General features: G+C 34.3%; 1 protein-coding gene across 8 annotated transcripts in view; it reads left to right on the forward strand.

Annotated features, from left to right (window-relative positions):
• The window catches only part of RHBDD1 (rhomboid domain containing 1), a 46,797-nt gene that overhangs the window by 11,051 nt on the left and 15,755 nt on the right, over positions 1–19,991 (forward strand). For all 8 annotated transcript variants that reach the window (XR_012587638.1, XR_012587639.1, XR_012587640.1 and 5 more), the window contains 4 exons: positions 1,411–1,543; positions 8,932–9,020; positions 10,660–10,713; positions 15,471–15,590. Coding sequence is in view for 4 of the 8 variants with exons in the window: in XM_074592013.1 (XP_074448114.1) it covers positions 1,411–1,543; positions 8,932–9,020; positions 10,660–10,713; positions 15,471–15,590 (396 nt within the window). In the remaining 4 variants the exon portion in view is untranslated. The remainder of the gene's footprint in view (positions 1–1,410; positions 1,544–8,931; positions 9,021–10,659; positions 10,714–15,470; positions 15,591–19,991) is intronic.

Here is a 19,991-nt window from a genome sequence, read left to right on the forward strand (position 1 = left end):
TGCATTTGACCATTATTTGGGCAGCAATTTAAAGTAGCACTGACAGAGTTAGTATCCATAATTGGTCTTTCTAAACTTGCAACATCCTTAATATGACCTTCACCATAGGTACTTTCTCTTCAGTTGGGGCAAATGGCATGTATATGGAGTAGCTGTTGAAGAAAATGAGTACTTTCCTGATAACTATTTCTTTAAGAGTCAGTCTGTATATATATTTAAGAGTTTTACAATGCCTGGATTTTTTAAATTATTATTTTATTTTATTTCAAATGGATGAAACAGGCCTGCCTCCTGTCCCCCTGCATGGAACCTGACAATACACCAGGTCAGGCAGTTCCAATGAACACTTAAACCTTAAAAAAAAAAAAAAATAAAATTGAAGCTGTACAAACCAGGTTCTGGTGAGCCAAGGGTAGATTGGGTGGAGATGACTCTTAACTATGCTGTTGCTATTGAATATTTCTCTCCTTTAGTAAATGTATAGTTTCTGGACAAGTCCAGTTTTATCAGCAGCAAGTAGTGTGAGTATGCGTGTATGTGCATATGCGCATCCCTATTTATATTTGATCCTAGAATAACAATATTTACATCATTGGTTAGATGTCTCTTGTTTTCTGCCATGTTAGAAGGGGAGGGAACCATGAAAAAGGTTTAGTATATCTGTATTGATGTTCAACTTTGCTGTGTTTTTCCATGTCAAATCTTTGTTACTTGTTGATTTTTCAGATATTTTTTTTTACAACTGTATGAGATTTTTCTTGAGAGAAACTTTTTCAAAATCACTTTGAAAGTTCCAGTAAATTATGTGAATTCATTCTGTCACATCAGCTGTTGCTTGCATGATTGATAAAACAGTTGCAGTGAATTAGAAATGGATGATTATTTATTGTAGTTAAAGGTGATTTATCTACCTTTTTTTTTCAGAAACAAGTGATTCTGGAGTATATGTAAGATGATTTTCCATTAATTCAAAATTTGAGCCTACTGTTCAGCTTCACATGCATCTGTTTGTCTAGTTTTCAGTAATGGCTTTTCTCAACTCACGAAACATTTTTTGAGTTCAATAATTTTGTCAACTATTTCAACTAAAATTCCCATTTTAAAATTGTTTGTACTGTTTTGAATACCTGAATAGCTACAGTAAGTAGGCATATTAAAAAGCAACTCAGAATTGGCTGTTATACAAATATGTACATTTTTATCCTTTTTTTTTTTAAGTCACAGAAAAGTATCACTGAAAAAACAGCTCAGAATTGTTTTTCTGGCATGCAAGAGTATGTTTTGTGTTGCTGTGAAACTGCATGATACTTCAGTTTCAGTAGTTAAGTTGTTTGCATTTCTTTATTATTTGGGCACAAGTATTTCTCTCTTTCTTCGTGTTAAGTACTTCTGATTTCTTCTTGTTTGCAGGAGTCTTGTTTGCTTTGAAAGTTCTCAACAATCATTACAATCCAGGAAGAGTCAGCAGTGTCCTTGGATTGCAGATATCCAGTAAATATGCTTGTTGGGTGGAGCTGGTGGCTATTCATTTAATTTCTCCAGGGTAAGTGCATTTAATATTTCAAAGTTAGGAGAAGAGATTTGGGCTATTTGCAATGTATTACGGACTAAGTGTAGTGTTAGCTGGTATCCAAATGGAGTGTTGGGGCTACAATTAGGTGTTGAGGTTACAGTCTACTTTTTTCCTTAATGCCCTGTATGTTGATCATGTTTCAAAATAAAAAAACTGAAATACTGTGCCCAGAAGGTATTACTAAGAATTTGAGGGAAGATAACAAAAGTTGATGGATGCAGCAAAGTGACATGTGTTTTCAGCAAAGTAACCAAACTAAGATGCTGTAGTGCCAATGGCTCATTAGAAAAACAGCATTCCACTGTTTGCTTGCTATTTCTGTCCTAATCCCTTCTGTCCGTTTGTTATAGTCATTTATCTAATTTATGATAAAGCCGTCATCCAGTATTCTGCAAATTTTATGCAGTTTTACTGTCTTGCAGTCTTGCTGATCACATCCCTCGGTTTTCCTGTGTGCTCAGTTCTGCCAGCGCAGTTCATCTGCCCCTACGTCTGTGCGAATACCGCCTTTCTCTTCTTTTGCAGTGGATTTCTGGAGTTCTAGTTGCAAATCAGTAATCTTGTATAATATTTTATAACTGTCAGTCGTATTGGAGAATGTATGCAAAGTACAGACACCAGATTTGCAAACTACCAAATCACAATTTATATACAATTTCCCAATTTTCCAAAAGATTAAAAAAAACCAACCCAAAAACAAAAAGAGGGGAGCAATACTGACATACCCCTCATCAGATACTATGGTATAGCAGATAGAAGGTTTCCTAGACCAGCATGCAAATTCAAATACAGCTTAGTTTAAACGCTGATTTTACTGCTTTACGACTTACTGCCTGATTGACTGCAGCAAGGAAGCCTAGGTTAAAAGACAGAACTGAAGATTGCTCTGTTGCAAGTGCAATTTTAAGTGTGAGCTGAGAGGTCACTTGCATGGCATTATTACAAGTGTAAAACCAAATTTTTCGGTGCATTAAGAACATTCTTCTAAAAAATAAAAACTGTCGTGTTAGCTGGACATAGTTTTTATTTGTTAATATGTTTGATATGTCTAGTTATTATTAAAGAATAATGAAAGAACATTATGTCTGAAGTAAAACCATGAGCATAGCATATCATACTATATCTGGTAGAGCGAAAACATGAGTTTAGTGGTTGGGTGCTGCTGTTTTTCAGTTGTTTTACTGCAGAAGTGTGTTTTGGGTAGAAAGTGTATAGACGGTCCAGAAATAATGTCTAAAACCTTTTCATAATTTTATGGAAGCTTAAATTGCTGCCTGGTCTAAAGAACCTCTACATGGTTACATGCAATCCTGATAGGACAGTTTCACAGCACTTAAATGATGATGGGTACCATAGAAAACAAGTAGTAATCTCCAGAAATTCATGTCCCAGAACACAACATGCTTCATTAGTAACTGCCAACTGCCTTGAAAATGAACCATAACAATTGTGGTTCTCAGAGCATTTCTCTTACACGCTCATCTGCATGCTAAGGGCATGTTGTAACATCTGAAGGGTCTGATTAAATAGTGTCCCTTTGTACATCAAGTTACATAATTTAGTTTTGAATAGATAAGAGGTTAGTAATTGGGGCGGAATTCTGTCCAGTCAGAAAGACATGCAATAAATCTGGGCCTGCTTTAGTGGAATGATGTGTCAGTACACCTGAGAATCCATACCAATGAAGGATTTAAAAGTAATATTGAGGCTATTGAAAATTTTGATTTTTATGCTGTTCATTGATGAGAACTGTCCCTCAGGAGCAAAAGGGCTAAGAACAACCAACCAACCAAAAATCCCCAGGTTTGACAGGAATGGCATTACGTGATGAGAACCATTTTATAGCCTTTTATTCTTTTGTTAAACTTAGCTTTTACTTCTCTATGCTATTTTCCCAATGTGTTACAAAATTACTAACAAGTTTTCCTTTTCCATTTATAGAAGCAATGGCATTTTTCTGTACAGAGCTGTGTAAATGTCTTGGTTTGGCTTTTACTTCTGGCGTCATTTAATTTGGTTTAATTTTCATCCAGGTAGTTTGTTTAGCACTGGTAAATTGACTACATGGCATACTTTCTAAGCAACATTAAATTTTGTAGCAAAGTGTATAAATTGTCATGGGCAGGTCTTCTGTGCTTGTGTTAATTTGGAAATAAACTATGTATAAATACATGGATTTCATTCCCATGATATCAAAAAATTCATTGTTTTTCAAAAATAATCAGTCTACATCTTTCTAGTACATCATCTTGATATTATTCTTTTCTTTGCTTGTTTAGCAAATGCATGCTTCCTAGCCTTGGAGTAGGAGATGCATGGAAGTACGACCTTTTTGTAAAAGACTGCAGCAGTGACTTAAGCTAAAGACATACTTCAGTTGCCAAGTACATGGCTTTGTCCTGTGCGTGCATAAATAATAATGCCTACCAGACTTTGGAGTTTGCTGTTGAGAAGGAGTTATGGAAGTTAAGTGATAGGTATAGACTTTCTTGCACTGTTTTCATTTGTTGAGTCAGGTGACTGACAAATTCACCAAGCATGATGAGGAATTGATTTAATTCGTTGTAAGGATACTGGAACAATATTAACATAAAAACTAATACTGAGAGGCTTGTGAACATTGGGTCAGAATCTGTCATACGTGAAAAGCAAATGCAGTCCGAATGGTTTTCCCTCTAGTGATAGCAGTTTTCATTGAAATTACACAGTCAAATGAAAAAGTATAATTAATTCTGTTTAGAAGATTTTTCTGAAGTAATGTGCACATCAGCTTGATGGCAAATGTCTTCAGGAAACAGTATTTAGACATATTGCATAATTAACATTAGTATGAAGTGAATGGTTGAGATAAATAAGATCTCTGGGGATATCTACATTTTCAAACAAAACAATTAAATGAGACATCATTTGAATTTCTCTGTACCAGGGAGAAACATTAGTTAATATTGATAAAGCTCATTGACATTTAGAGAAGAAAACATGCAATTTAAAAAAGTCAAGAACCCATTTTTTTATTCCCATTCAAAGTTCAGCTTGTATTACAGAAACTGAAAATTATACTGTGAGAAAAAATAATTATCAATCTTTCTTTATTAACCATCAGGAAAAAGTAAGTAGTTTAGCATGTTACAATCGGGAGAATGTTTCTTCGTTAGTCTAACTGAAAATTAACAGCCAATTTTTACCTAGTAAAATGTACATTCCAATCAAGACATTGCTATTATTATGAATAGTGTAAAAAGCCTATTTTGGAATCAGTTGACAATGGAGGTCGCTTTATTGCTGATAATGTAAGAGTTTTTAATTATATCCAGGATTATTTACTGTATATAAAAAGCAGAAAATAGGAGTGAACTTAGTTTTCTGTATTAGACAAGAGAGTGGAATTTATAATACAAGTGAAAAGCACCTTGGTAATATGCTTTTGGACAAGACTTCTACATGCAACTTGTTTTGTGCTTTTTGTAAACTGTCTATTATTTCTTTTCAGCCAAAATTCGTGACATTTAGTTCTAAATTTTGCGTATAATCCTGCCTTGTGAAGACAGTTGTAGTTTTGCCTTTAGTTTTAATGTCTGCAGTTAAAACTCAGGCAGCCTCATAGGCAAGAAATCCATTATGCAAATTTTTTAAAAGGCAATCGACTGAAAATTAAAATTCACTGTAAAATGTAGTAAAATGTCAAGAAGATTGACACTGGAGTATTATTGGGGATTAATGGTTCAAATATCTTTAATTGGAAATAGGAGTATCCACTTTGGACTAAGGCATGTGGATAGAAGAATGTTAATTGCGTGTGTAAAACAGTTATTTTGTGTCATTTACTTATATTGAATAAATTTTTTTTATAAAATAAGGAAGTTTATAGGGCATCTGAATAAATCTGATCTCAAAACAAATGCTCTGAATGATAACTTCAGAAGGACAAACATATATGTCTATATATAGATGTATGTGTATGTGATTTATATGTATCAATATTTAGTCTGATGCACTTTTAAAGGTCATCACTATTAAATTCTGATTGCTCTTTGCTGGGTCTTAGTAGCCCTCTCATTTTCCTTTGCGAAGCGGAGACAAATGTGGGAGAGGAGGGGCTCTGAACCCGGGAGGATCTGGGAGGCCTCTGCCTGACCTGAGTTTCTCGAGGCAGCCTGTTCTACTAATTACATGTTTTTAAATCTCTGGCTGTGACTTATATCCATTACTCCTTATTCTATGGATAGAGACTGTGGAGAATGTATTCATTCCTATTTGTGACAGTCTTTTCCGTATTTTAAGATTATGGTAGCTGTGAGAGAATTCTTCAGTAGACTTAAGTGTTTGTGATCCCTTCGGTCTTTTCTCAGAAGTTTTGGACACTCCCCATTTTTTTGTTGCCCTTTTTGTGCAGCCTGCGAAAAGGAGGCTCAGTTTTCCATCTGAGACCTACTGAGTAGAGTGGAAGGCTACTTTATTTTACTTCCTGATAGTGTTCCTGTTTACATATTTCCAGTAAAATACTTGAATTGCACCCTATTGTTTTTTTTTCCAAACTACTACTTCATTTTGTCAAGGTTGCTTTAAGTTCTAATGCTATCTCCAGTCAGCCTTACAGCTTCTTAGCTTGTCATTCATAAATATTTGGAATAAACTCTTTCAGTAATCCACTTGATTCATATCCTAAGTTTGATAACGAATTACTGACAAGTAATAAGTCAGGCTTACCAACCGCTTAGACATCTGTGTAGTGAAGTTCTAGAGTTTAAGTTTTTTAAGCCTTCTTTATGACAAATACTGTGAGACAGTGCTTCATTCAGTGCGTGTGTGACGTCTGCAGATTATCCCTTTCTGTGCAGCTTGTTGCCCTGTCAAAGGAGAAATTTTCATTGATTTGACACTTGTTCTTGACAAACATGTCTTCTGTTTCTGGTGTTCTTACCTTGGTTGAAAAATAATGTGTCTTAATAATTGTTGAACAAATAGTTTTATCTGGGAAGAGAAGATAGTGATTAGTCTGGAGTCCTCCTTTTCTATTTCTTTTTCTTTTTTTTTTCTTTTCCCTGCTTAAGAATCAGTACAGAAATACCCTTACAATCCTCTGGAACCTTACCCATCCTCAGAAGAGCTGGGAAAAGACACAAGTTAACTACTTCAGAACTTTGCTGCAGAGTTACACTTTCTTCTTTGACAATGTTAAAAGCTTTTATTAGAACTGCCTCTTTTTTTTTTTGTAAAATTGTGTATTATCTGTATGTTTCAGTTGTTACTTTTGGAAAATATCTATAAAGATGTCTTCCATACTATAAATGATACCAAGCATTAGTAAAAAAAAAGTATTAAGTTATCATTTGAGTAAATTACAATATAACACATTCTAAAATGAAGTCGTGGTTGCTTAACTTAGCTGTAACATTAAGCATTTTGCAATGTAAGGGAAGCTGTGTTTTTGACTCTACAGAATTGCTTTTCCTTAGCAATTACAAGTAGCGAGGTGCTACTGTTGATCACACTCAAATTAATTTTATGACAGCATATGATGAAAATTCAATGTGATTTATCAAATTTACTCATTTTCTGCAAGTCAGTGATAGTATATATGTGTGACAGTGTATATGATACTATTTTTCATTTAGAAAACCCTGTTTAAACACTTTCATTATCAGTTTCTACTCCTTGAATATAATTTGTAATTAAACAGTCAATAGTGTTTAGGCATCTAGTACACTAACCTATTCATTAGACATGAAGTGGAAATTATCCCCCTGAAGGCTTTTTGAAGTTGAAGGTTTCTGATTATTCATATTATGTAAATATACAGCTTCACTGTATTGCAAGCAAAGACCTTGATTTGGGGGTTTGTGGAACAGTGTTGTACTTGGGTAAATCAAAAGGAACATAAAATTTGTTTAAAACGCTGCCAGGAATATAGGAGAATCACTTTATGTTGGTCATTTCTAGAGTAAGGCATCTTAAAGTATCTAATGTTTTATGTGTACAGACATTTTTCAAGTCAGGCGTGTATTTTTCACAAACTTGGAAAATCTGTTCCAGAAAAATCTGTTTGGAAAATTAGTTCCTTATAGATACTTTATTTTGTTAACTACCTCTTACCTATAAATTTTCATATCAGCATTTATGTGTTACTCTAAAAAAAAAAGCTTTTTACATATGGGAGAGTGCTGCAGCTTTACTTAGCAGAATACAAGTTTGTGGCTAAGTAGGCGGCAAAAGAGCGAATTTGGATTTGATCTTTATTTCCCTCTAGTGACATATGTGTTTTCTTGTATAGTTTTACCAGCGATGCCTGGAAGTTGTATTGTTATGAGTGTCATGCTATCATCTGTGTATCCCACTCTTTGGGATTTCTGTCTGGAATGTAAAAAGCATAATGTTTAAATCTAGTTTCATGTTAAACAGAAGTTTCATTTCTGCTTTATAAAGGCAAAAAAGCTCACATTACTTGAATCTTTAGACAACCAGTGTAAATCCAGTGGACGTTGCATGTATTAGGAAATTGTCATAATAGAGGTGAACAGTTTACAAATAATGTTTAAACCTGGTTAAACTCAAAAGATTTTGCTGTTAATTAATGTTTAAATCTGATTAAACACAGAAGAGTTTAACTCTTAATTTGAATGCTGAAAATTGATTTATGAATGTAGAGCACCTCATAGTCATGGCAATACTTGGAGCAAATATCCTTATTTACTGTAAACATGTGTCTGTTGCTGGTTTCTCAAAAGACTCTAGAGCCTTTTCATTCTATATGCAAATGGGCAATTACATTTTTTTAAAGAAATTGTTGGTATGTATAGAAAAGAGTTATGATCTCAGTGTTTCACTAATTCTTTTAATTTTGAAGGCACTGCATTACAAAGATTGCAACAGATCTGCATTCATGCTTATCTCGGACTAATTGCAGGATTGTGTTGATAGTGCAGTAGAAAGCACTGTATTTACGCATCCACTTGAAACTGTAAATGTTTTTCGTAGAATCTACCTAGACATTTCAGCATAATTCTGTGGATTTACTTTTTTGTACATTAAAACTAGTTTCCTACCCCAGTAAGTCTTTAAATGCTTTTAGGGAAATGGTATTCTGTCCTTTAAACAAGCAATTAAATGATCTCTCTGAGCAGTTTCCAGCTTCTTTAGGATACTTGTTAGATACTTTTCTGTGACTGTCTGTACCCACCAATTTTAGGCTAGTTATGAAGAAAGAAAACTTGACACTATGTCCTTGGAGGCAAGTAATTTCTCTGTGCTTGATCTCACTCAGGGCCTTTCTCTGTTACAACAAATTCTGCGCTCCCCATTCTCCATCCCTACAAAAAAGTCTTCGTTTCCTTCACTCACAAGATTTTGCTTTTTTGTAGGACTTCTTTTGCTGGGCATCTGGCAGGGATTCTTGTTGGATTGATGTATACTATGGGACCTCTGAAAAAGATCATGAAAGCCTGTGCAGGTATGTAATTTTGCTCAATTTGTAAAATTTGCAGAAGGGACACTTTTATTTTTAAAATTGAATGAGTCTTGCATATAGAAATTCAGGCCATTCCAACAAGATTTTAGGCAATTAAAGATATGCTGATTATTAAAGCGAGTGCAGAGGAAAGAGATCAACCTTTTTTTTTTAAATATGGATGATAAGAACCAGTAAATGTCTTACAGGTATTTTTACTTAGAGGAATACCATTTACCTTTCTTCTTAAATGCTTATTTAGAGTAAAATGTTTCACATACGATGTCAATGAAAATGTCACTTCAAATGAAGCCATAAAAATATGCCAGAGTGCAGTAAGTTTCCATGTTGATTTCTACTACTTGCTCCCATTCTAGTGGAAGTCCCTACAGTTTGAAAAAGGTTGTAGGATGCTTGAGAAATTGTTACTGGAATTCTCAAACTTTCCAACAATGTAATACTACAGCTTTTCATGTTGTAGTGATACTTACTTTAAAAAAATGATGGTATCTTTAGTCTAGCAATTGTTTTAAACACAGCCCTGCAAACTTTTATATGAACACTCCAGTAAATTTCAGTGTTTTAATTGGAAGTCTAAGCCTTGCCACAGCAGCTGTCAGATTATTTGGGTTTTATGTCTGATTACTTAATATGTTGAGTACTTTATTTATGATTGTCATCAAGTTGACCGTGGATATGGTGTTTGTATAGTGGGAAATTATTTGTTCAGATGTGTGTGCTTTTCACAGGAAGTTTTATCACAGCTTGGTGATATGGTCTGTAAGTCATATATGTTTAGCAGTTTTAAGTGGAAAAATAGACTGGAGCATCAGATTTCCCACCCCACTGGAGTGAACAGACATAGTGTCAGATTAGTCAAATGTTAATATTGTATGTTTCTGTGTAAGGAGGGGTGTGTGCTTATGTGATGACTATTAGGACAGTCCAGCATCAGATCACACTGCCTAGTGAGTTTCTGCAGTCTCCATCCTTGGATGTTTTCAAGACTTGACAAGGTGAAGTCCTGACTGAGTAACATGGTCTTATCTCATAGCTAACCCTGCTCTCAGTGGGGGCTGGGCTAGGGACCTTCCGAAGGTCTCTTCCAAACTCAATTATTCTAGGATTCTGTGATAAATCATGGCACACTTAGTGAAACGTGCTATGGAGATTCCGCTGCTGTCAAGGTTGCTGTGTGACTAAGACCTGGAGAAAGGAGTGTTCCAGTGCACAGGTCATCTTTTTCTCCTATGTAGCGGAGCAGAAACAGTGCAGTGTTATTCCAGTCCTCGGTTTTCTGTGCTTTAATCCATTTTTACCAATGTACAATCTTAGTGCAGAAATTATTCATTATATGTTCTGGAAGACGTTTGTTAGGTGGGTTTGCATTTTTCTAGACTACATGGGTATGTTGCTTAAACGTGGCACACCAATATAAAATCTAGAACGACATATACAAGTTTACCAATAATATATTCTCTCACTGATGCCAAAAAAATTCATAGGTGCGAGTTGTTTCATATTTATATCTTATGAAACAGACTCTGAAAGAAAGACTTAATTCAAATTTGTTTTTGTATTTTATGAAGATAAATTTATGTTTAATTTATTCTAATAGTACATGTATTATTTTTATATTTAGGTGGCATTTCTTCATTCACTGACCCTGCCAGGCCAAGGGACTACTACTATTCAGGTGAGTACACTCACCCACTTACCTGAAGTCTTATTCCATCTTTAAAAATAGGGACATCAATCTTTCTAATGATAGGAAACCTATAGAGGAGCTAGTTAAATGGAAACATATATGATATACAAAATATTCTGCACATAAGTACACTTGCTAAACTTATTACTTCTCTGGCCATGTATCACTTTTCCTTTTTAGGGAACTGTGTGGATGTATTTTCTTGTACAAGACGCTTTAAACCTCAAATTAAGATCATGACTTCATAAAATGCTACTCTGGGGAAATACTATTCCTTTTGCAGAAGGTGCAGCAGGGAGGAAATTATATCTACTGAAAGCAGCCCGTTGAACCTTGATACTTCTGCCCTGATATGGCAAATTTATCAGTTCCATTCTAGGATGGTTTTTTCCCCACTCCGACAAGGAACTTCTTCCTTTGAACACTTTCTGTAAATCAAGTAATTTATATGCAAAAAAGCCCACTCCTCACCAAAATAGATTTAGGTTATCATCACAGTATATAGATGGATAGTTGGAATACTGGCATACTTCGAATGTAGCATGTTTGATTCACTTCTCATGCAGAACATTAAGTCATATATGGAGTGTATAGAAATAATAGGTGGAGGCCTTGTCTGGGAGGGACAGAAGAGGAGCCAGTTGTGGGACGGGCTGTTGGATCAAAGCTAAGGGACGTATAGCTGACTTTATCCTATCTCCTGCAGTGATTTATACCCTTCCTAGGCATCTGCTGTAAGAACAGGATAAATATATAGTGATAACTCCCTCAAATATCTGCCAGTGTGTAGTGGCTTAAAGATGTTCTCAGCAGAAAGTTTTATGGGGGAATTTTGGCTTTAATAGCCTGTGATGGATTATTCTTCCATGAATATGTCAAAAGCTCTTTGAATTGGCGTGAACTTTTTTAACACCTACAACATCAGAGAATTTCACAGTTTACTTCCTGGTGTAGAATCTGTCATTTTTGTTTGTTTTGAACCTGCTAACTGCTAATTTCATTTGGTGCACATTAATTCTTCTTTGGGAAAGAAAACCAAACCTTCATTCTTTATGTAGTTTCTTCATATTCTTTATGGTTTTATAGACTTCAGTACGATACTCACCAAAGTCATCTCTTCTCTGTGACTGGAAAATTGTGGTCTGTATGGTTGATTATATGAAAACTATTTCATACGTTTGATTGTTCTTACTGTTCTCTGAGGTTTAGTCGTGCAGGGTTTTTTATTTTTTTTAATAATCTTTTATAAGTGAGATGCGCTTACTCTTTGCCACAGTGAGCTAAGGTTAGTGCTGCTTTTATTTTCCATGGTGAATTTTGTCTTCCATGATCTACCTAAAATTCATTACCTAAAAATATAAAATCATTATGTTAAATAATCCCCATAAGCGAAATTAATGGGCCCTTTAATATTTTTGAAGAATTTTTTTGTAATTCCTGACAAAAAGGTCTTGACCTACTTCCCTTACCAACAGCATCAAAGATTGTTGTAACTTAAAAGTGTATTTACCCAGGATTTTCATTATTCCAGTTCTCAAGTCAAAAACCACTTGATCTAAAGGGCAGTAAACAAGTAAAATGCAATTAATATTGTGAAATGAAATAATATGTGAACATGAACTATGTAGCGAGCACAAGCTTATGACTGGCAGTCTCAGCCCAGTTAAAGATACTCACCCAGCTACAGGTACTGTTCAGTCCACCAGGGCCCAGGCATGCTGCTCTGTATTCCATGGTCGTAGAGACTGAATCTTCCTTCCGTATTCCACTATAGCAGGGTGAGTGGAAACTCTAAAGATTTATATCAGAAAAGGTACTTTAATGGCTGATGAAGATTAGAATTTGTACTTGACATTTTGACTCCATAATCTGCTGCAGCCACTGTACGACCACCAGCTGCTTGGAGCTTTGGTGGGTGTAAAAGATCACCCGTGTGGAATTGGAGCAGATTCTGAATAGCCCTCTACCTTTTCTTTTCCAGCTCTTCTTAAACAGGAAGAGATTTCATGTAATATATCTAGAATTATGGGGGTCTACCTAGCACCTACATCAAGTTTAGTATGCTGACAACAAGGAAGTCTGGGGTTTTTTGCATGTCTTGGGCAGTCCCTGAAGTAGCCATGCTGTTGCTTTGAGTAGTTGTGGACAAAGGGGAGGTAAAGGAGAGGGTTAACCTGAATTATCCTGTCTTCTAAGCTTGGCTTTAGATGTAAATACATATTTTACTTTTTTGTACTAAATTAATTTCTCTAAAATGACTTACTACTGCAATTTAAAAACTATGTTTATTTCTTATGTTCATTCCCTGTTTATATGCTTTGTAATTGTCTTTCATGCTATTTGCAGAAGTCCTCATGGAAGATGTAACCTTTTGCTTGGTGTATCATATATGTAATAAACTTGGCTATCTGCGAATTAAGAAAACTCTCTGTAGTGTTATAGGCTAATGATGCATATACAGTACATCCTTACCTTGATTAATTTTTCATTTTCTGGTATTGCTGATTTATTGCTATCTGCCTTTAAATACCTATTTCAATAGAAAAATAGATGAAGTTATAATGAGAAGAGATTTTATGAAACAGTACATGGAAAGAGCTTTAGAAAAAAAATTAATTTTAAGTGTAATTTTAACACATTTAGTAAATGAATTAGATTTTCTCTAAATGCAGTCCATGAATAAAGTATTAGGACATTTATTTTGATTAATAGGAACACCTTGAACATGTCGATGTTACCGAACTATTTCTCGTTTTTAAAATAAAAGATTATGGCTTTCTGAACACTTACAATTTGATGACAGTGTAAAACATTAAACACAGAAAAATTTACAGCAATAGAACAAACTTAAAATATGACATCCTTTTTCTTTCATCAGCTAATTTCATGCTTTTAGTATCCGAATTTTGATAGTCTTCGTGTATGCGGTTTTGAAGACACCAGAAAATGAATTTATAGCTGAGAAAATGTTCATTCAGATTAACATAAGGGAGAGGGGAATGAGGGGTATATATGAAGATTGCATCCAAACAGTATATATTTATCAGCTAAATGATATCCTGCAGCCAGTTTTATTTTTCAGCAGAATTATGTCTCTTAAATGTAGCCAGTAAGACTTAAAGGCTTTTAAAGTTTTTTAAAAATATGCCTGTAATAGACTGTACAGATTAAAAAATAAAAATAATCTTTTCTAACGCAAAGGGGTTGATGATCACTTGAGAAATGGCAGAATTTCAGGTTACTGGAGGTTAAGACAAAGTGTGTCACTGCAGATGTATGAAAAATCTCCCAGTGTTAGCTCTACGTTCCAAAAAAGAAAAATTTGCAAACAGACAGAATTACATTTTTTCCTCTAAGTGTGTGTATAATGTATATATGCATACATATGTTTCTGTGCACATACACATGTATATAAAATATGGAGGTATATTTGCAAAGACACAGAGGAATATATATACTTCTGTGCAGAGTAATGTGCAGTCACTGTTCAGTTTTTCCTGCTTTTCCTGTATTACTCTAAGATATGGTATTGCTATCTTTATTTGTCCTAAGGTTCTTTAACACAATGATTTTTTTTAAAGTAAGTTATTTGTATGTCCTCACTTCATAGTCTGTGCTTGTTTCTAATCACAGAAACTCCACAAGAAGTTTGCACACGGAATCCATATAACTAATGAGATAATACAAGACTATCATTGATGCTAGTAATCTGCAGATAAAGGGAAATGGCATGCTGTATTTGTTTCATACAAAAATATTTCCAGTTATTTCATTTTGAAAACCTTGTGTACATTTTCTATCAGCTGGAAGAAACTGGCTATATTTCTGTGCAATGGTTATTCAAAATCCCCTGTCCAGCTGTCTAGAAGAGAAATTAAAATACCGCCCAAAGCTTTGTATTTTGAAGATGCAAAAATGGAATAGAAAAGTGGGACTTTTCTCCTTAGTTTTTCTCAGTTTAGGTTTTCTGTGCTCAGGCAAGATCAGACTGTGTTAGAAGGAAGGGAGTCTTCCTCAATTCTCTAGCAAAGTAATTTTTTTCTTTTAAATCCTATTTTTTTTGGGTGCATGATGGTTTCTTTGTGCTTATTTTTGACAAACTTTGCCAATGGTCAGAAATTCTTGGTTGGCGGTAGAGCAGGCAACATACAGTGATTGTGACGTTCAGTGAGATCTATGGTGTGGGTTTTTTCCAGGGCAGATATTATATATTACTGCAAGAATTTGTGGGAATCTTTTCCCATGTGTTTTCTAGGTCCAAACATTGTTTGAATTTATGATGACACTGGCATGTATTGTTTATGGGCACTGGGAGGAAGGGAGAGAAAGGTGGGGAAAAGCCTGAAACCTACCTGTTTTGTTGTTGCTGTTCTAGTGACATTAATAAGGTGTCCAAGTACTGACAATTAAATGTTAAAAGTAGCTGATGAAAAGTTTTTCAATTTCTGTGTGAAACTTCTTAATAATGGCAATTCTATGCCACTTATTTATAACGATTGAAAAAAAACTGAGATGTTTGATCCATCTTTTTTCTGTTGTTTTTCTCTCTCCTGTTACCATAGTCTGGCTTTGTAAATTAGAAATTGATTCATGGCATATATTGTATAAGTAATTGAATCCTAATAATTTTTTTCTCTTCCAAATTAAAATAATTTGTATAAGAAAGATAGCATAAAGATAACATCTAATTTCAGTCTCCTACAGTAGCAGCAGTTTATTTTCTGTATTTTGTATTCATTTTACAGACTATTATGGCTCTCCAGGTTACCAATACAGAGCGCCAAGGAGCTATTATGATTATACAGGTGGGCTCACTGAAGAAGAACAGCTGGAAAGGGCAGTGCTAAACAGTCTTAATGAAAGAGGTAGGAATTTTATTGTATTCTATATTTTAAGTTATGATTTATACCGAGAAGGGGGAGGTGGGGTGGGGAAGAAAGATGTATTGTTCATTATTTTCAGTATTTTGGAGTCATCTTTGGAAGCAGGTAAAAGTTTTCTGGTAGAATTTTCAGAGAGTGCATTCTGTTCGTGTAATTACATTTATTCACAATTGTTTACTGTTTGATTATCTTCCTACTACTGTAGTAAAACAAATGCTTTTATAACAAAAAACCTTTAAGTAAACTAAGTTTGCCAAAGAAATCTTACAATACTCTAAAATGCAGTATGAAGTGGTATAATAGACGAATCGATGTTGCCAATATTTAAACTTTCTCTGTGTGTATATTTTGCTTTTTATACAAATTTAATTGACAAGCAATGTACTGATTCTTACTTTTCATGCTGTCCTTTTCTACCTTAAAGGAAGCTTATATTCTAGCTAGCTGAAAGACCTAAGAAAAATGGTGTTTGTTTTTAATTGAAATTTATTAGTTAAATTAGTATAAAATACTTTCATTAGAATGTACACGTTGTTAGAATGTATTTTATCTTTTTATAATGCAAGTGAAATCAAGAGGGAAAGAATACTTTGTAGAATCTATTTCTCAGCTTCTGAAAACTTGAAGACTTGAGGGAAAACCTGTTTAGGACTGACAGCACATTGAGCATCGTGTATAAAATTTACATCACGCAGTTACGAAAATTTTTTATATTGAAGTGATAAAATAAAGGGCTGAAATGAACATAGTATATGTTTTCTGGTATTGAGATATGTTTTAATATCAAACGTTGCTTCCTCTTTAATCTGTTGCATGTCTATATGGATTCCTTTGGGAATTCAGCCAAGGGCTTTAGGTGCTTCTTAACATAAGAAATCTGAGAGATTTCTTTTCAATTTGGTGAAGCTGTAACATTTAATCTTAACAAAAATAATAACCTGACTGAATATCTGTCAATATCTTTTTCCTTCTTTTTCATAATCTTGGTATTCTGTTGCACTCCCTGGGTGCACGGAAGCATTCATTAGGAAAAAGATGCAGAAGCCTCTTCCTGTAATCGCAAGACTTAAAATGCAGAGCACCATTCATAAATCTCTACTCAGAAAATTAATTTAACACCACTATGTTATGGCTGTCAGAGAAAGACCAGGCAAAATATGAAAGTGGATATCTTGACAAATCATCATCACTTTTACTTTCACACCTTCTGTGATCCTATTTTTTTATTACGAAGAACATGTCGTGTTATCTGGAAGATAGTTTTAAAAAGGCAGTAGATGAGGCAAGACTGTGATAGGAAAAGGCTTTTCTAGTTTGAGAAATTCATTAACATATTTTTTTTAAGTAAAAACAGCTTTTTGCTTTATTAAGTTTGCATCTGTTGTAAGAGTCACCTGGGAAGTAGAAGTGCAGACTTTTAGGGAAATTAGGCGGGTTTTAAGTGGTTGTTTTTTTTCCTGCGTATCTTCATTTTTGTGTTCATCTTTGTTCTTTAAGCGTAGTTCTGTCTAACTTTCCTTGAACATTGTGAAGCTAGAAACTTTAAAAAAAAAAAATACATTTTCTACAGCAAGATCGTTACGGTAATATATTTGTTCTAGAAATGATTGCAATCTGAGCAGTCCCATTTCAAGGAAACTGTACTGAAAACCTCAGAAGATAGTGAGAATCTTATCTTTCAAATAAATCAATAAAATAACATTTAGTCCATCTGGTTTGTCAGCAGAAGATAGCTAATTAGTTACTGTTCATGCTGTCTTTAATTTTTAAAAATTAACAAAGTCATATTAATATGTTGTCCTATGTAAGTACTTCCTTTGGGAAGGAATAGGTCTAAAATGAGCTTTATTGTAAGAGATACTTTTTATTTTACTGTCGCTTGTACGTTTCACCTTACATCACTTCTAACATTTGAGTTTGAGAAAGAAATCCTTCAAAGTTTTTAATACTAAGCACTTTGAAATGTTATGTGAGAATGAGCCATATTTATGGTTTTTGAAACAGAATACAAATAACAATGACAAAATTATAAATAACTAGATAGTACACACTTTAAAGGCATTCATATATCACTGTGGAACACCTGCAACTTTCATTTGTAGCCTTAAATCTACATCACTATAGGTAAGTATTCCTTGTCTGCTTTTTTAGACAAAGATAAGTTTTCAATTTTAAGAGGAAATATTTTCTTATTTGGAGAATGCCCTCTGATGAAACATGAGATAGAATTTAAATAGCATCTCTATCTAAGTATATCTCAGTGGTAGATAACTGGCATACCAAGTCTTAAGACTATGATAGTGTCTGTTTTCAGCCCTAGTTACAGTTTTTAAGCCTCACAGATAAGTGAAACAGGAAAATGTATCATCGTATATTGTTTCAAATATACTTTGGTGTTGTTTTCAGTGGTTTCACAGGAGTGCTTTAATTTTGCTCCTTTTTCTTCTACCTGCAGGAGCACCTTAGTTTGGAAAAGCAAGACTTTAGAGTTGAACTCTTAAAATATTTCTTTAAACAAGCTGCTTAAAGGTTAAGCTTGCCTATAGGCAGATGCCTTATTTCACAAAGAAACTAATGTATAGCATGTAATTGATCATACATGTTTTAGTGACACAAAGGATGAAATGAAATTTACTGTGCTAACGAGCAGTTAGGATATTCTTCCCTGTAAGTTAGTTTGAAAAATGATTAGCTTGAGTGAGCACTGTCTTTTGAATGCAATGCAGTTTTCCCTAAAGCATGACATTCACAGTTGCTTCCAATTACATGGATCATGAAACAGGTACACGTGACTAAAAATTACATAAAATAACTTGAAACAGACAGCTAAATGGATGTAAAAACAGGTAGCACAATCAAAATGTAGGGCTCTCTTTCCTTATTAATCTTTTGTTTTTCCAACTATGAAAAAAAATATTTCCTGGAGGTATTTAAAAGACAGGTAGATGTGGTGCTTAATGACATGGTTTAGTGATGTTTTTTGTCAGTGTTAGGTAGATGGTTGGACTCAATGACCTGAGAGGTCCCTTACAACGTAGACAATTCTATGATTCTATGACAGTTAAACCATCACAGTTGCTCTGTAGCTTGGACAAAAAATATTGCAGTAATTTCAATTAATTTTTTTCCACAGTTGGACAAATGCATTTATTAGGGTTTTAGGCCACAATGTACAATAATGGATCTGTAATGTTGATCTGTTCTTATAAATTACTGTGTTCATATTTTACTAAGGTATTAAAAGAATCAGTGGCGTAGTGCAGAATTTCCTGGTATCAATTGTCCACAACTGAAAACTAATTTGTGTTAAGACATGCATCAAATTTAAACTCTTCTATAGTCCTATACATGAGTTATCTAAAGACACTAAACCTTTCACCACAGGTTTATCTTTTAAAACAGAACCGCAGCCAAGTAGCACCTACGAAATACCGTGGTGTAAAGAGTAGTTCTGTAAAGCAGTGAAATCATTCTGTTGAAAACCCTCCATCTGCACGGGCAAACAGGTTAGGTTCAGACAAGTGAAGCGCAGTTACCGCTCTTTGTTATCTAAACTGCTGTTCATTTAACTTTGCCGAAAAAATATTGTACTGGATGAAAAATATTGGGCTGAAAATTGAGAACTCGGAAGCATCTTTGTTCGTAGTTCAACTATTTCTCCTTCAGTAGTAGTGCAGTAGGGGGAAGTTTAGTGGGATGGACAACCAAAATTGGTGATTCCTTCAAATCCAGGTCTCAAGTACTTGTGTGTCAACAAGCTGTATTTTTTGGGGTCTAGATTAGAGATCTTAAATCAAAAATTTGGTTTAGTTAATTCTTTCTGAAATGCTACAGTGCATGTAACAGTAGTTGTTTTAAGCTTTGTACAAACTTGACCTTTAAAGATACTGCTGTGTGCCTTTAAGTAGTGCATAAGTATTTTGGAAATACTGGGTTTTGTATTTGTATTAGTACTAGTATTAGTATTGAATAATTGTTTCCTTTAGTCTCTGTGGTTAAAAAAAGAAGAATGCACTAATGTCCTAAATTTTGAGGATTTTGGTGGGGGTTTGGTGTTTGGTTTTTTTTTACTTTATTTTTTAAAGCAATGCTAACTGGGTTCAGATACTAAAGCCCAGGTAACAGGACTAATTGTACTTGGCTCGAGAAGAGACATGGGGGGTACTTAATAAAGGTTTTGTTCAATATTGATAGCGTGTTCAAGATTTTAAATTGTGTAAAGACTTCCATAGAATTAGCATAACTGGGGAAATTAGTTTCTCCTTTATTTCCATTGTCTCTTCCTCTTGTCCTCAGTGCTACACATTTTTCTTCATTTCTCCTGCCTTTAGGATTATTATTATTACTGTACATGAATCCATACAGACAATTTGGCATTCTTCT

This window comes from Larus michahellis, chromosome 6 (assembly GCF_964199755.1).
Source record: "Larus michahellis chromosome 6, bLarMic1.1, whole genome shotgun sequence".
Classification (NCBI taxonomy): Eukaryota; Metazoa; Chordata; class Aves; order Charadriiformes; family Laridae; genus Larus; species Larus michahellis.